Raw genomic sequence first — 16,064 nt, forward strand, 5'->3', positions numbered from 1 at the left:
AAAAAAGCTACAGAGAAACCCTGTCTCAAAAAAAAAAAAAAAAAAAGCGAGCATGGATAGACAAACACACAGATAAGGAGAATGCTGGTTAAGTCTGGTGAAAGGGAGGGTAAGGTTGTGGAGACTTGGGCTTAGTGTAGGAGAGGGGAGATGGGTTGAAGATTGGATCAGAGGAATGACCTCATTCAATTTGTTTTTTGAACATCTCACTGCAGTTGCTGTTCTGGAACATTTTGGAGACCAGACAGTAGTAGAAGCCAGAAGTCAAGTTAGATTGTTTCATGAATCCAGGTAGGAAAAGGTGATGGCATAGTCAGGGAGCAGCAGTGTGTTGAGTTCAATTGTTTCCTTACTGAACCTCTAAATATGATGCACAAGTTATACTCTCGATACCTGTAAATGTAACTTAATTTAGAAAAAGTCTTTAACTTAATTTAGAAATAGAATGATCAAATTAACATGATGCCCTTAGGGTGGAGCTCATCCAATATGGCTATGACCTTGTATGCCCGGGGAGAACATCACAGATTCAGGAGCTTGCGCAGAGCAGAGTAGTTCACTCACATTTAGCCGGAAAACATAAAATAAGACAGGAAGCAGAAAATGACAAGATATTTCCAAGTACCAGTTCCCAGTGACCCGGTTCCTGGAGCAATGTCCCCCTTTTTCACATTTCCACAACCTCTCCAGACAGAGATGACCAAACTTATGAAAGATCTTATATAACACATTTTTTTTTCTGTTTAAACCACTCATCTTGTGGTACTCTGTTACAGCAGCCCTCCCAAGCTAATATAGATGGCAGGAAGTATGAAGGTTATGAAAATCCTGTTGGTTATCATTACTATGGCTTTGAGGTGGTGGCCAGCAGCTCTGAGTCATCTGTGGCACACCATTTTAGCTGACAGTGAGCAGGGCCACACTGTTGTCTTGTTTCAGCACTTACACTATAAACATGAGCACCTTCCACATTATTATTTGTTGCCATAGTTTATATGTTTTGTGTGATTTTGTGTGTATTTGTGTGACTTTATTGTCTAAAGTGGTCCTTGCTAAAATACTCCTTGGGTTTCTGAGAACCACAAGGCTCTGGTGTATCTTACAGAGAAAATATGTGTGTTAGATAAGGTTTTTCCAGGCATGAGTCATAGACAGCACATTGGTCATGAGTTCAATGTCAGCATTATAAAAATATATATGTTAAATAAAATGTCTTTTTGATAGAAACACACATAAGCCATGGTTTGCGATATTTGGCAAAATGCTATAATCGTGGAATTTTTCATCATGCTAGTACTGTTATGAGACAATTCAGTGATAATTTGTTAATTCAAGCATAGTAACCCTGTGTGGAATAATTATGAGTAAAGAGAAAAGACTGCATTTCAATATTCAATTTAAGATATAAAAACACAACTTCTTTTGAAGGGCTTGATATGAGATCTAAGAAACTAAGATGAAACACCCAAGTTTTAGCAGGTGTTAATTAACAAACCAAATACAATCAAGGGAATTGTTATTTGGGTTTTGATGCTGTTTGATCTGAAATGGGTCATGAATTGATTAGGCAGTCCTTTATCTTCTAAGTACAACTTGAGTTTTTAAGTTGGGGTACACGCATAAGGAAAGTTTTACTGATGAGTCAGATAGACAATAAAAATGGCAGCCGTCATTGCTGCTGTTGTTCATGGAGGTCCAGCGTGGGGCTGTGGTAAAAGCTGAAGGTCAGACATCTTGCCTCAGTTCTGCCACTGTCCCTTCTGCACTGTGGCAGAAAAGATTTAAAAGCTGAAAAGAGCATTCAAGAAGAATGAGTGGTTGTGAAGCAAATCGTAGCAGCCGCTCACTGGATCTTAGTTGTTAATTCAAGTGAAAATGTTTTTATATTAATACATCATCACCTTAAGATTGACTGATAGATATGTTTGGGAGGCAAAGAAGGAGAAGAGCAAACTGCAGAGGAAGATAACGTTGGAAGTGACATTGCATTCTGGTTCTAGGACATCTGCAGGGTATCCAAACTTCACAGAAAGAATTATTTAGAACTGGTGGGAGGATGGTGTTGGACTTTTATCCTCAGTCTGGTGCTGAAAAAAATCAATCTGCTCTCCAGATTTCCTGCCTGAAAAAGAACCCCTTATATTTATAGTTCTGCACTGTGTCATCAAACGGAGAATGTAAATAAATAAGATGAGGGTGGGAACTGCAAACCTAAGACATTCTCTAAGAAGAAATAGTGCATCCTGTGGTCCATGTCACACTTAAAGTCACGAATGTGGTGCATTTCCAAGACAAATTAAAACACACAGTGAGGTAGGGCGGTGCCGCAAGTACAGCACCAGACTTCTATAAGAATCTCGGCATTCTTGGGGACAAGACCTACCTGAGACCCAGAGGATGCTCTAAACACAAGCCATCCAAAAATCTCTCCAAGGGTGGCGAGCAGTTTTAATGGGGACCCTATTTTTCTGTGACGATATAACCACTCATTCATTTATTTCTTAACAAAAATTTCAGTGAAAGAATAGAAATAAAATACTTTTTTTAAAAACCGGTAGCTCTAGTCAGGCCTTTAATCTTAGCACTCCGGAGGTAGAGGCAGGCGGATCTCTGTGAGTTCGAAGCCAGCCTGGTCTACAGAGCAAGTTCCAGGACAGGCTCCGAAGCTACAGAGAAAACTTCTCTCGAAAAACCAACAAACCAAACCAAACCAACCCCAAAGCAAACAAACCAAACTGGTAGTCCCATTGCACCTAATATGAAACTGCAAATTTGAGCAAGGGGATCCAAGCACCTGTCTATATTTTAACTATATTACATACATTTCACCAAAAAGTTTTTGCTCTTGTAATATGACTGAACAGCCATTTCCTTCTTCTGAATTCTACTTCCTTTATACTAATGAAGTATTAGCATGCAGGCTCTTCCTCCCAGTCTCTAGGTCAAATTTGAACAAATATCCTCTTCTGATTCTTAAGACTTAGTCTCTGCTTCATTAACTACATTGTGTACACCCATTGTGTTTAGTTTATCATGTCATTTTTGAAATTTTATAAACACTAGGTAATTTTATATTTGCGCTCAGGGTGAACTTTGCTTTGTGTTAATTTTACAAAACTGGGCAATCTGGCAAAACTAAAGAAAGCACATTAATAAGTCATCAATAAAATTCTACCAGAAAATTCAAAGTCACAATAACAATGTTGAGAAGTAGAATGGTGGTTTTGAGAGCTGGGAAAACCAAAAGTCTAGGGAAACAAATATTAGCTTGACAAGTTGAAATGAGTTTTGGAGGTGGAGGGCAGGAATGGCTGCACAGCAAAATTAATGCATTTAATACAACTGAACTGTAATGTTCACTGCAGAATAATTAAGATGGTAAATTTTAGTATATGTATTTTTTATTTTTTGGTTTTTCAAGACAGGGTCTCCCTGTGTAGCTCTGGTTGTTCTGGGATTTTCTCTGTAGACTAGATTGTCTTTGAACTCACAGAGATCCACCTACCTCTGCTTTCTGAGTGCTGGGATTAAAGGTGTGCACCACCACTGCCTGACTAGTATAAGCATTTTGCCAAAATTTACATGTTAGAATAATATAAGAAAACATATTGCATTTCCTGTATTTAGTACTGGGGAAAATGAACATATTCACAACCTAATTTTTAGACAAGTGTACTCAGATGACAACAGTCTGTAGGTTATCTGGTGTGGGAAGTCCTTCCGTATAGGTGTTGCTTTTATTGGTCAACAAATAAAGAAGATACTTTGGCCTGTGATAGGGCAGAATAGAGCTAGGTGGGAAAACTAAACTGAATGCTGGGAGAAAGAAGGCCGGATCAGTGAGAAGCCATGCAGCTGTCCACAGGAGACAGAGACACCTCCGCCAGAGCCCACTGGAACCTTGCCGGTAAGCCAAAACCACATGGTGATACACAGATTAATAGAAATGGGTTAATTTAAGATTGAATTAGCCAGAAATATGCTTAAGCTATTGGTCAAACAGTATTGCAATTAATTCAGATTTCTGTGTGATTATTTTGGGAGTCTGGGCAGCTGGGAAATGATCAAGTAGTTTCCCCTAACAGTTATCTGTGTGTTTGGTGGGAAGCGCAAGTATAACATAGCTGTAGAAGTGAGGGTGAGGGTAACACTGCCCGCTGTGAGCAGAGATGGGGTAGGAAGAGGGTAGAGGTGTATTGTAAAGCTGTGGAGAAGAGTTAGCATTTGGGCATGGCTTGGAAGGAACTTAAAATTCCAGACTGTCACAAGAGAAGATATTCTAGGCAGAAGAGCAGATGTAGCAGATGCATCAGACATCGAAAACTGATGAAAGATCTGTCTGGTGGAAGCACAGAATACAAAGAGAAGAGTGTTAGGAGATGATGCCAATGGGGCGGCTTTGGATTTCATTGCAAACCAATGGTCTTGGTGAGAAACGGACTTCAGAATCACTCGTGGAAATTAGAAGACAGTTATGTTCACATTTCTCATGGGAAATTTAGTTTAGTGGGTCCAGCATGGAGCATAGATTAATAGCCGTAAAAGCTTCATTGTGATTTACTTGTGCTTCCATAACCATTATCACAGGGCATGAGAAATTACTGAAAGCATTTTAAAATAAGATAGATAGAGACGAGATAGAAAGTCCCTAAACGACAGTTTGAATTAAGTCAATGAGAATAGAGAGAACGGAAAGAAATGTATTTGAGAGGTGTCAGAAAGTCAAAATTATTGGGTCTTGTGCTATGATAATCAAAAGAACAAGATGCTAAACCTGAATCATATAACTGGGCTATGGCAGATCCAGTAAGACAGCAAATATTAGCATAGACATGTCTGGCCTACAGCTGTCAGGATAGACACTCAGTAACTACTGGTTAAATGAACACCAAAATAAATAAATAAATAAGTTCCCAATAGATGACTAGTTATGTAACTGTGGGTATAAGAAAAATGAGTAAAATAGTACTGGTTTTCCAATGGACTTTCTTGATTCTTCAGTTTTGGAGAAATCTAGCTGCCTGGAGTCAGATGGAACAGGGAGCTATAGGAAAATGTATGTAAATTCAAAAGAGACACAAAAGAAAAATGTGGAAAATTTGGGTTGTTTGGGTGAGGATCCAAAAAGAGTGGTTTCAGCTTTTCTCTAGAACAAAAAGAAACAATGTTAGAATTACAGCAGCATCTGAGGTGCTGTGTCTGAAAAAGCCGCCTGGGAAAGTTCCAACTCAGGCGACAATGGTGACCCATGGCTTTTGGACAGGGATCTTCCATAAACTTAAAAATCATGCTCTTTGGAAGAACCTACAAGCAGCCAAGGGGTAGTAGAATGGATTGAGACAGAAAGAAATGTAAATCAAGAACATTTGAAGCTTCCATTAAGGATAGGGATAAAATATAACAATAAGAAACTAAATGAGGGTGACCAAAGAAGGAAGGGAAAGGCAGTAGACATGTCAAATGATTCCCATGTTAAATACACGAATATACATGAGCTGTGCCAGATCCAGATAATGAAAATCAGAGCTACATTCATGGTCAATCTGGAATGATGCATTCTATTGCAACAAGCAAGAATTTTGTCAGGAAGGTGAACAGTCTCCAGTGAAGATAAATGACTTCAAGGAACTAGAAGAAGATCTAGGCGACATAAATATTTTGAGTACTTGGAAATGCAATCGCAGTTTACATACCAAGGCCAGACATTTAAGTTTGGAAACCATCTGATTTAGTGATTAAATGAATCTAGTGAAGTCAATAAAATGACCAAGAACAGGACACAGGATAATGTCACTGTACCTGGCAGGAGGGATCAGAGAGAGAAAAGTAATTTGGAAAATATGTCTTTCAGAAACAGGAAACAGAACCTCAGAAGGATGGGGGGACACTAGAGTTGTCCAGAGAAATTTGAGGTAGAGGCAGAGGAGGTAATATGAATCTCCTGACACATGAGAAAATCTAAACATTAGCATGATGATACTTGACTGACTGATCGCAGAGGGATGCTCAGAGAGGTAGACACTGATCATTCCTGCATCCTGTTGGTAGTAGAGCTATCAGTGTTGACCGTGTGGCTCCTGGTGTTACTGGCATTTCTTTTTAATGATCCCAGTATATCACTATATGGTCTCTTGGTGGTGAAATAATTCATGTTGAAACAGGTGGACAAGAGGAGCTATGTACAAACAGTACCATAATGCTGATGTATGAAAACGTCAGTGTGAACACTTTCTGTATCCATACACAGGTCTCAGTATTTCTAGCCGAGCAGTCAATAGCTCTTTGTAGGATGACATGTGAACTGAAGCTGTGAATACAAATTAACCAGATATCACACAACTGTTCACTGTGTGGTCCTTGATGCTGATTTTTTTGTTTGTTCATTTGTTTGTTTTTTTAAATCAAAACTCTTAACTCTGAATACAGATGTGGCCGTCTCTGGACTTTAGTGCCCATTCCATTTTGTGACAGATTTGCTGGTATTTAACCTTAAAGTTATGGGTTAATTTGAGAACTTTCATTTTCACAATAGCCAATGCACTACAGAGAGGTTCTATAAGCCTTCTATGCTTCTTAGTGGAGGATAATTGTTTTTCATTTAAGTTCTAAAGTTGACTTTTGATAATTTATAACCCCCGTCTCTCTCTTTGATTTTTTTGAGACACGATTTCTCTGTAGCTTTGAAGCCTGACCTGTAACTAGCTCCTATAGACCAGGCTGGTCTCGAACTCACAGAGATCCGCTTGTCTCTGCCTTCCAAGTGCTGGGATTAAAGATGTGTGCCACCACTGCTCAGTCTTTGTCTGATGCATCTTACAGAAAATGAACTGTGACTATTTAGCATTTATATGTGGTATCTGCTCAGCCATCCCTGGAAACTAGGAACTCCATTATGGTTCTTTCCACAAAATTCCCGTTCTTTTCAGCCCTGCGCTAGAATTCATGACATGCTCTGAATTCTATCTATTCTGGGAAGCCAGAAAAAGAACTCATAACAGAAAGCCCCCTACTGCACATCACACTCGTTATGGATACAAGTATTTTCACAGGGATTGATGAAGCTATAAGTCACAAAGGGTCTGGGTCTGACCTTGTGTCCTAAGTCCTTTCAAATGCTCCGGTTTGAATAATATATTTAACAAAAGTACTAGAAAAAAAGGATAAGGGAAGATCTCTTCCAAATGTTCAGAGAGAAATCTTTTGGGCTCTGCAAGCCACATGGATCCTGCTACTCACCTTGGCTTTTGTGTGAAGGCATCACAGAGAATAAACAAATGATCTTGCCTGTGTTCTGATAAAGTTTTATTTAAAGAACAAGTTGTGAGCCAAGGTCCACCAACCTTAGTTTCTACATTCCTACATTAGGTCAATAAACTTCCAAATTTTATTTACATTTTAGCAATACACTCAATTCTATACAAGGAAAATTCATTGGATACAAAACACCAAAGTGAATAAAATAGAAAAGTCACCAAAACAACTTCTCAAATCATGTGACAGTGGCTGTGAGCATGACCAACTTTTCTTTGCCTCAGGGCACAAGTAGGATTGTAGTTCATGATAAACACACATAAGACATTGTCCCATAGCCACTGCTGTGGGAGGAATAAATTTTCAAATAGAAGACAATCACCATTTATAATGGCAGTAACTTACCAATCTTGTACGGCATTGAAGGATTCTTCATTTGTGATGTCATACATTAAAATGAAGCCCATGGCCCCTCGATAATAGGCTGTGGTGATGGTCCTGTATCTTTCCTGGCCTGCTGTGTCCTAATGAACAAAACAGTGACATCCTGTCATAAATGAGGCAACATAATTTGGGGAAGTGCTTAATAATTTCTAGAGCAGTTACAACATCAGCCAAAATGGTGCGTGGATAATGTACAGATGTTTCTTTCTTAGTTTCACTTTTCCTATTGATGCTCACAAGTCAGCTCTGCAGTACTCTGAACAATTTCTCCCTCCTTCTTTTCCTCCCTCCCTTCATTCTTCCTTCCTTCCTTCTTTCCTTTTTTTCTTCTTTTTTGTATGAATGAAGATCAAAGTTTACTCCATACCAACCAGCATAAAGCTATACAAAAGAAAAAATTAGACCAATCTGAAATTGGTGACTCTTGACATACTTTTAAGTTAGAGGGATACCTCAGCTCCAACGCGATGCCTTTATAAATTGGCTGTCCGTGAATACCAGCTGGTGTGAGAACAAAAGGAACATGTTCCTACTTTGAAGGAGGTTACAGTTCAGTGTCAGCTTAATTGGCTATGAGATGACAATAAAACACCTTCTTTAATGTCTGAGCTGGAGGAGCAAATGTGAGCTTGAATTCCTGCTCTTCTGTCCTAAGGTTGGGGGTCATGGACAAGTATCTAATCCTTTGTATATTAAACCCTTCTAAAGCTAAGTACTTTGGGGTTCCAGATCTGTTCATACAGCATAGGATGCAAACAGGGGCTAATGAATGACAAGGGCAAGGTTTTATTCCTGAGACATCAGCGCCAATTTAAGGTTGTAGAAGGGAGTACTATCTGCACAAGGCACGGCATGCGGCAGTGAAATCAGGACTCTGAGACATGAAAATCATCTAAAGGAACTGCCTATTCTCGACACTGTGCAGGAAGAGCTGATTCCTCGGCTCACCCTATGGCTCCTTCTCTGTTCTCTTAGGATTGAAAGCATCATTTCTAATTGGCTTTCCCATTTCCCCCAATCTTTGGAGATGATGCTTAGCTGTTTCTCCTTTTATAAACTCTCTAGAAACCTGGCGTTTTGAACATAAGCTACGTTCTTTCTAACTTAACTATGGACGCTGTTTCTCATTCATCCCTAAGATGCCTCTTTTATAAACAAAGTGTACCCTGTATCCCTGTAGAACCGAGAAGGCCTTGAGGGAGAGTTAACTTGTTGGTTGAGGGAAAAGCAAGTTCCCATACCATCAAAGTGGCGTTGAGATCTCATGGAGTCCATGTTGGATTTTGGATTCCCCCCATAGACATCTTCCCAGTTCGATCCTAACATCCAGCTATACTGCAGAGAGAAACATAAGATTGTTCACAGTTCTTCAGTACTTTATGTGGCATGTTCTTCTGCCATTGCAGAGTCAGAGGGAAGTGACCAGAGGAGGTCAGTGGATATGTCTAAGTGGCACTAGAAGCAACTTAGCGGAGAGTGTGACTCCACAAGGCCAAGAAGAAGACATGCTTCTCTGGAGAAGGCTAAGGCTGGTCTGATTAAGATCTTATTAGAGAAAATAAGGGTTCAAGTTTGGATGAAACAGATTAGAGCATTCAAATGCACAGCAATTAAGGAAGCTTTTAGAAGGCACTTCCAGTGGCAGAAAACAACAGAAAAGGAAATCATAATAGAAAGTATGTTTGCATTATGCCAGAGAAAACAATGATTCATATCTTTAATAGGGAAAGTGGTATTAAAATCATTAGGAAAACTATATATTCCAATTGCAAATGGCTAATTAGTAAGAAGTCATATTCTAACCATAACAACAGAAATAGAAACGTCCAAGTTATATTCTCAAATAATAAGAGTTTATTGGCAAATATTTTGAGTATTTTATTGTGCTTTGCTTAATGTTTTATAAATATTAGGAAAATGTAGGTGTCTGGGATATCAGCTACATATAATTGGAACAAATATTGAAACTGACTGGGCAGAAAGAAGCTAATGGTGAGTGCTTTTCTGTGTTCTCAGAAACTCATGAGCTTAATTTAGTTAACAATAAACGTAACCATGAAACCAAGATGAGAACACACACAGAATGACAGAGCCAAATTCCGGATGAGCATATTTAAAGAGCAAGGGGTAATCAAAGACATGGTAGGATATTTTGTCTCTCTGGGGAGCAGAACCCTTTGTTACTAGTCAGACAAGATCATTGAAAACCTGCCCCTGGCATCGTATTGTTTGGGACATATTATGTATGAATGCAGCCTACTTCCCACCCCCCACCCACCGTCAAGCACCTTCAACCAGCTTTCTTTTCGTTCTTGGCATAGACTGAATACCACAGGTGCAGGCAGGCGATGCCATGCCAACTCTCTTCCCTGCACAACACATAGGTCTTCTCTCGTTTTGTCATTGAGGAAAACTGAAAACACACAGGAGGCACTGAGAAAGGTGACCCAGACCCCTGTCAAGCGTGTTTTCAACACAGCCTGCTGATAAATGTCTTGGAAAACGGTGGCTTCATCTCTCTGACCTTTTCTGGTGATGGTGCCCCCTTCTCACAGGATGGTACTTTTATTGTGATGGTAAAGACACCGTGTTGTCATAAAATGCTTCAGCTTCATAACGTGGCATTTTTTTTTAATCATCGAGAGAGCAAAAATCCGGATTCCATTATACAATACTTGAAATGTTACAGGAAGATGCTAGAAACCACAGGGTTGAAGTAATCACTACATAACAAAACTTGGGGGAAAGAAAGAGAAATAACTTTAAAGAAAAAAAAGAAGCAGAAAGAAGAAGCCTTCAGATAGTAGTTAAGACACACAGCAAAGGGCTAGATTTCCAGCATCATTCTGACTGAGCTCAGAAACACAATCCACTTGGAAGTATTTGTCAATGAAACATGCAGGCAGAACAAGAAATTGTATCAAAGATGGCAACTGTAGGAAGAACCACAAATAGGAAAATTCTCACCCTCCACAATTTGAGGAATTTAAACATTAAACCTAGTCTAACACTCTCACACCAAGCTGCCTCCCTGCTGGCTTTGGTATTGAAAACAATTTCAGAATTACAAACTTAATGCCATTTTCTTACCACTCTACAGGGAAGAGGAAGGCAGGAAAACACTTCATTCTTTACATTTGACATTTACTAATGATGACAAAAGGTTATATTCAAAATAACGGAATATTTTATAATGTCAAGTGCCACTGCAGCAATTAAACATGAATAGCCTGGAAGATAGTGGACAAAATGGCGTCTGTCCTCACTGGGCTCAGACATCTTAGTGTTGTTCTTCCTCCTGGTTTACTCACAGCTGGGACTATCTGTTGGTTTCCTGTAAATGTCATCGTCTCATGATTAAAAAAAAATATATATGATTGGAAATCCCCCCAGAGAAAACAGTAGCTGGGAAAGTGACTACGAGATGAGGAATGTTTCCAGCCAGAGTCTTTTCCTCTCTTTATAGGAAAAGAATATCTTTAGTTAGTTCAAATATTTTGCTATACAAATATTGTTTTCAGGAGTTATTTTTTGATGTAATGGTGGGTTTGGTAGCAAATGCTTGACTATCTGTCGAGAAAAGACCCGCAAGATGGAAAATAATAGCAGCTTGATAAAACGTAACTAAGAGCTCTTTCAATGTGAGCTGGACCATTTCTATCTTTGGTTTTTGCCTTCAGTGATTTCCCCAGCAGAACTCTCTCTTAATTGCATGCACAGCATTTCCAGAGCTTTCTGAAGTCAAGCAGAGATAATGCAGAGTTTTAAGACTATAGAAATAGCTTTCATTTGCAAAGTATGGGTTACGCTGCAATTTATTTCTTCTTTCCATGCTTATTTCCATATCAAATTAAAGGGAAAATGGAATGACCTATTAGCAAAGAAATGTAACGCAAGATAACTACAATCAAAATACATTTATTAAAAATCTACACACACACACACATACACACACACACTTAGACTGAAGAACAGAAAATACTGGCAAGAGATAAAGCAAGCATTTTTAATAGATGAAGAAACCAAATCAAACTTCATTAGTATTAACTGAATGTCAAAATAATTTAATTAAAGTAAATGAAGTCATATATAATAATGCAATGGGAAATTAAGAGATTGGGGTAAGGTAGGAACACTGTAACCTAAGACATAAAACCTACTTTCACCAATGAGTAGCCAAATGAGCACAAAGAGCATAGAATAAGAATCCAGTCATTCAGGCAGGGGGTGATCTTTTAACTAATATGTAACTACACTTTTACCTCAAAGAATTGTTTGGAATAATCAAGAAAGATTAAATTATGTTAGTATAGCTTAATATTACTATCAATCCACACATCTACCCAATAAATTCCTAATAAGCATTTATTAATAGTCAAAGAAGGTAAAGATACATTACATATATCCACTCTAGGTAGATTTTGAATCCTGCAAGATTTTACTCACTAAAGAACTTTATTAAGCAGAACACCAGTGTTCCAAAAATAAAAAAAGATCAAAATTGTGAAAAATATTTGCAAAGTACCAGGCATCATAGTGATTTATAATTGTGACAGAGACAGTTTATTGAGAGATGGAGTCCTTTAGTTCAGTGATTGTTATAGATTTGTTATCTTGGAGTTTTCATTCCAGGCCCTTGTATGAGACTTTATTTTTTTTTTAAAAAAAAAAAAACAGTCTTTGCAATGCAATCTAACATAAGTGATATCATACAAGATCAGGTGGTTTCTACTCCCATGACTACAGTCTTTATGAAATTGGAAGACACAGGGGCTGGTGAGATGGCTCCTTGTCTAAAGAATATATACTGCTCAAGTGTATGTACCCAAGTTCAATTCCTCACAGCCATGTCAGAAAGCTTCAAGTGCCTAGAACTCCAGCTCCAGGGGGATATGATACCTCTGGCATCTGAAGACACCTGCATCTACAGGCACATACCCCCTCCCCTGACACACACACACACACACACACACACACACACACACACACACACACTCAATTAAAAATGAAAAAAGGTATTAAAATAAAAATAGAGCCAAAGCACAGTACACATGAATAAGAAAGTTATAAAAGCATGGAATGGGATTGGAACACTGCACCGGCAAAAAAAGGGTATGCCAAGAACTGCAGGCTCTCTCTAAAGTCTAGACAGGCAGGGAAGATCAGCTGTCCTAGCCGGCAAGACCCTGCATAACAAAGTCAGATTTGCAGCCTCCAGAAGCCTGAGACAGTGAGTGCCGGTTGTTTTGCCCAGTCAATTTGTGATGCTTCAATAGGCTGCACTGGGAATGAATGTAGCCACTGATCCTGATTTCCCACCTTCATGAGCAGAGCAAAAGCAATATAAATTTCATAGCTATCTGCACAATCCTTATTAAGTTGCTGAAGAAAAAAAAAAGAAAATTAAAGGTAGCCTTACAGAGAAGTCTAAGCATAGCCTTCCTGTGATATCAGGAAAGACTTATGCTTAAATTAGGTCTGCACTGTCTACATACCTATTCTAGTAATTACGTCCTATCAGAAAATTGAACAAAATTGTTTGATGTGATAACATTTATCTATTTCCTCACATTAGAATTTTTATCCCTAAATGATTGAGATACTCTCTAAAAATAAACAGTTAATATCATAGCAATCAAGAAGAGCCAGTTCCCTTAAAAAGCAAAATAATGACTACACGTCTTACTCTATAATATTTTACGTCCCTCAAGATGTATTTAATTTTTCATTCCTACAAATGGGCATGAAGCAGTATTCGATTTAGTCTTATGAGAAAGCAAACAAAAATAGGAGTTTTAAATGTCTTATGCCCTCTTGCTGCATATTTATTTGTGGAGTGAAATACAAACTTTCTATCACACTTAGTCATCCATTAAAGCAAAATTTACAAACCACTTTCCCCTGCTGTCCTTGTGCAAGCAACCGGCATGAATTCACCTACTCACACATTTGTTACACACACATCTGTGAAAAGGAGCCCACGTTTTAGAAAAGAACAATAATAAGATAGGTTCAAAACACTCCTTTTAATCAATCTAAGTGTTCTCCTAACCTATATGGGAGATCTTATTGATCAGATTTAACTTACTATAATGTTTAGCTCTGAAAACCCAAACCTTCATTTTACAGTGGCCTCTACTTCAAAGTAAAGCCTAATAAATTCAGCCCGAGGCAGAAGGATAAAACTTGACCTATTATTTCATGGTAGGGTTGCCATGGCAATTCATCTTTCCTGGCAGAGAGAAACAGCCATATATAGCTCTTTTACAGGGGGTCCTTGACTCTGCTGTCAGTGACACCCCGATATAGCTCCCTATTACATATTTCTGTTCCCGAACCTCAGAGACACTTTTTAGTAAACATGACTTAAATATTTAGGTGAACTCTCTTTATGATTTTAATAAAATTCACCACCCAGACAGTAGAAAGGCATTTTTTTTCATGTTTCTTTGAAGGAGTTTTGTTTTTCTATGATTGTTTGGCACAAAGATACAGAGACACCATTTTTACTTTCTCTCTAATTATCTTTTTTGACATGCTTCTTCCCAGTAGGATTTTGATTATACTCATTTTTTTTTGAAATCCTGAGGCTTAAATACGTAAATGCAGACAAATTGGAGCTTTCAGTCAAGGTGGTTAATTCTTCTTCTTCACAGAGCACAGTACAAAATGCTTGCATCCGATCAAATGTACAGGGCTTACAGAGTAGCAGGCTTGTGTGTGAGACTTTTACCTTAACTTGGCCACTAAGATTAAAAGAGATTCCTCACAAAAAAATGAAGTTTTTAATTCAATACAAGCCCAGAATCCTGGCTGGTTGGATGGTCCCTGTGTCTCAAGCAATGGGCCTGTTGATCTGCACTCAACAGGAATAATTAGTACCTTGAGGACAGCAGATTAGAGAAGAAGAGGAGGAAGAAAGAAACCCCCATAGGTCAGTGTTATGGATATGTTATGTGAGCTTCCCTAGGGAAAAAAAAATAAACACTACAGCAAGGACATGTTCTAGAGACAAGTTGTAGTTAACCTACCTCCAGAAAGCCTGACATACAGCTAAGTGTTGAGAAATAGGAGGTATTCTCACAGGGGGAAGGGAGTTGAAGAAAGATTCAACTTCTCTTGCTTGCAGTTGTGTGGGGGGAGCCTTGGGTGTCTCCCTGAAGCTGTTACACAGAAAACCAGCACTGTGCTGTGGGACAGGAGCCTAGAAGAAGCCAAACTAGAACTGCAGCTCCCTGTCTGTCTAGGTAGGTGGGCGTTTCTCATCTTTCAGCACTCCTTCAGTCCCTCACAGGGAAAGGAGGAACAGAAAGTACAAATGGCTTCACAAACCCCTCTTCTTGTTTCACTAGCAGTCTGGGAATCTAGTCTGTTTTATCAAACACAAATATGAATGTCAAAGGGGTATAAAAATGGTGATTGCAAATAGATCCAACAATCCTGAGCTATTGGTTTTGTTTTTAAATGATGGACTCTATTTATTTTTACTTTAAGAGAAGCTTTAGATTCTTGTCAAAATTGACTAAAAGGTAGAGAGACTCTATATACCTCCTTGCCACCCATACCTAGCATCCCCCACTATAGATACCCTTGGCCACAGCAATGCATTCATCACAATCTATGAACCTACATTAACATATCATGTCACTCAAAGTGCATAGTCTACCTCAGAGCAACCTGTGATGCTAAATACCTTATAGAACTTATCTGTAATGATGTGTGCCTACATGTATCCTTACCTTTAAAAAAATATTCTTCACTCTAACTGATCTTGTTTTAAATGTAAGAAAAGTGATAGGGAACCTATGACATAGACTCCGATCATGGCTCAGGAAAGGGTATAGGCAATTGGGCAGAGCACTGCTATAAATAGTGACCCACAGTGGAAATGGGTCAGGGAGCGAACACATGGACACTTGTTTATCCTTTGGGGATTTGCCTCTCAGTTACTCTCCAAAGGACTCAAACAATGTTGGGAATATTGCAGAGATTCTGCCTGAAATTTGAGAATTCCACGGGTTCTAAGAATGAGCAATATAAAGCCAAACTATGATATATAGACAAAGGAAAGGTTACTAAGGTTAGAGCAGCTTTCATAATATGGAATGGAATAAAAAAAATTAATTCATGACCTGATACAGCTACATGATTTTGGGTACCTAAATTCCTTTGTGTTTTCACATTTTGGCTGAAATAACGACATTGTTTACCTTCTCTAGGTTGTTGGGATAATCAAATAGTATCTCATGTGTATCAAGTTCTAAATAAATGGTATCCCTGCAGCAGCAACAAATGGATAGAGCAAGGGCTTCTGTAGTTAGAACAAATGGAATCCTACCATACCTCTGGGATGCAAATGCTGGGTGACT

At 38.7% G+C, this 16,064-nt stretch overlaps 1 protein-coding gene across 2 annotated transcripts in view; it reads right to left on the reverse strand.

The window, feature by feature from the left end:
• The window catches only part of Rab3c (RAB3C, member RAS oncogene family), a 194,928-nt gene that overhangs the window by 94,770 nt on the left and 84,094 nt on the right, over positions 1–16,064 (reverse strand). For both annotated transcript variants that reach the window (XM_005356786.3, XM_005356785.2), the window contains exon 3: positions 7,657–7,775. In XM_005356786.3, coding sequence (XP_005356843.1) covers positions 7,657–7,775 — 119 coding nt within the window. The remainder of the gene's footprint in view (positions 1–7,656; positions 7,776–16,064) is intronic.

The sequence above is a fragment of the Microtus ochrogaster genome, chromosome 19, assembly GCF_000317375.1.
Source record: "Microtus ochrogaster isolate Prairie Vole_2 chromosome 19, MicOch1.0, whole genome shotgun sequence".
NCBI classification, from domain to species: Eukaryota; Metazoa; Chordata; class Mammalia; order Rodentia; family Cricetidae; genus Microtus; species Microtus ochrogaster.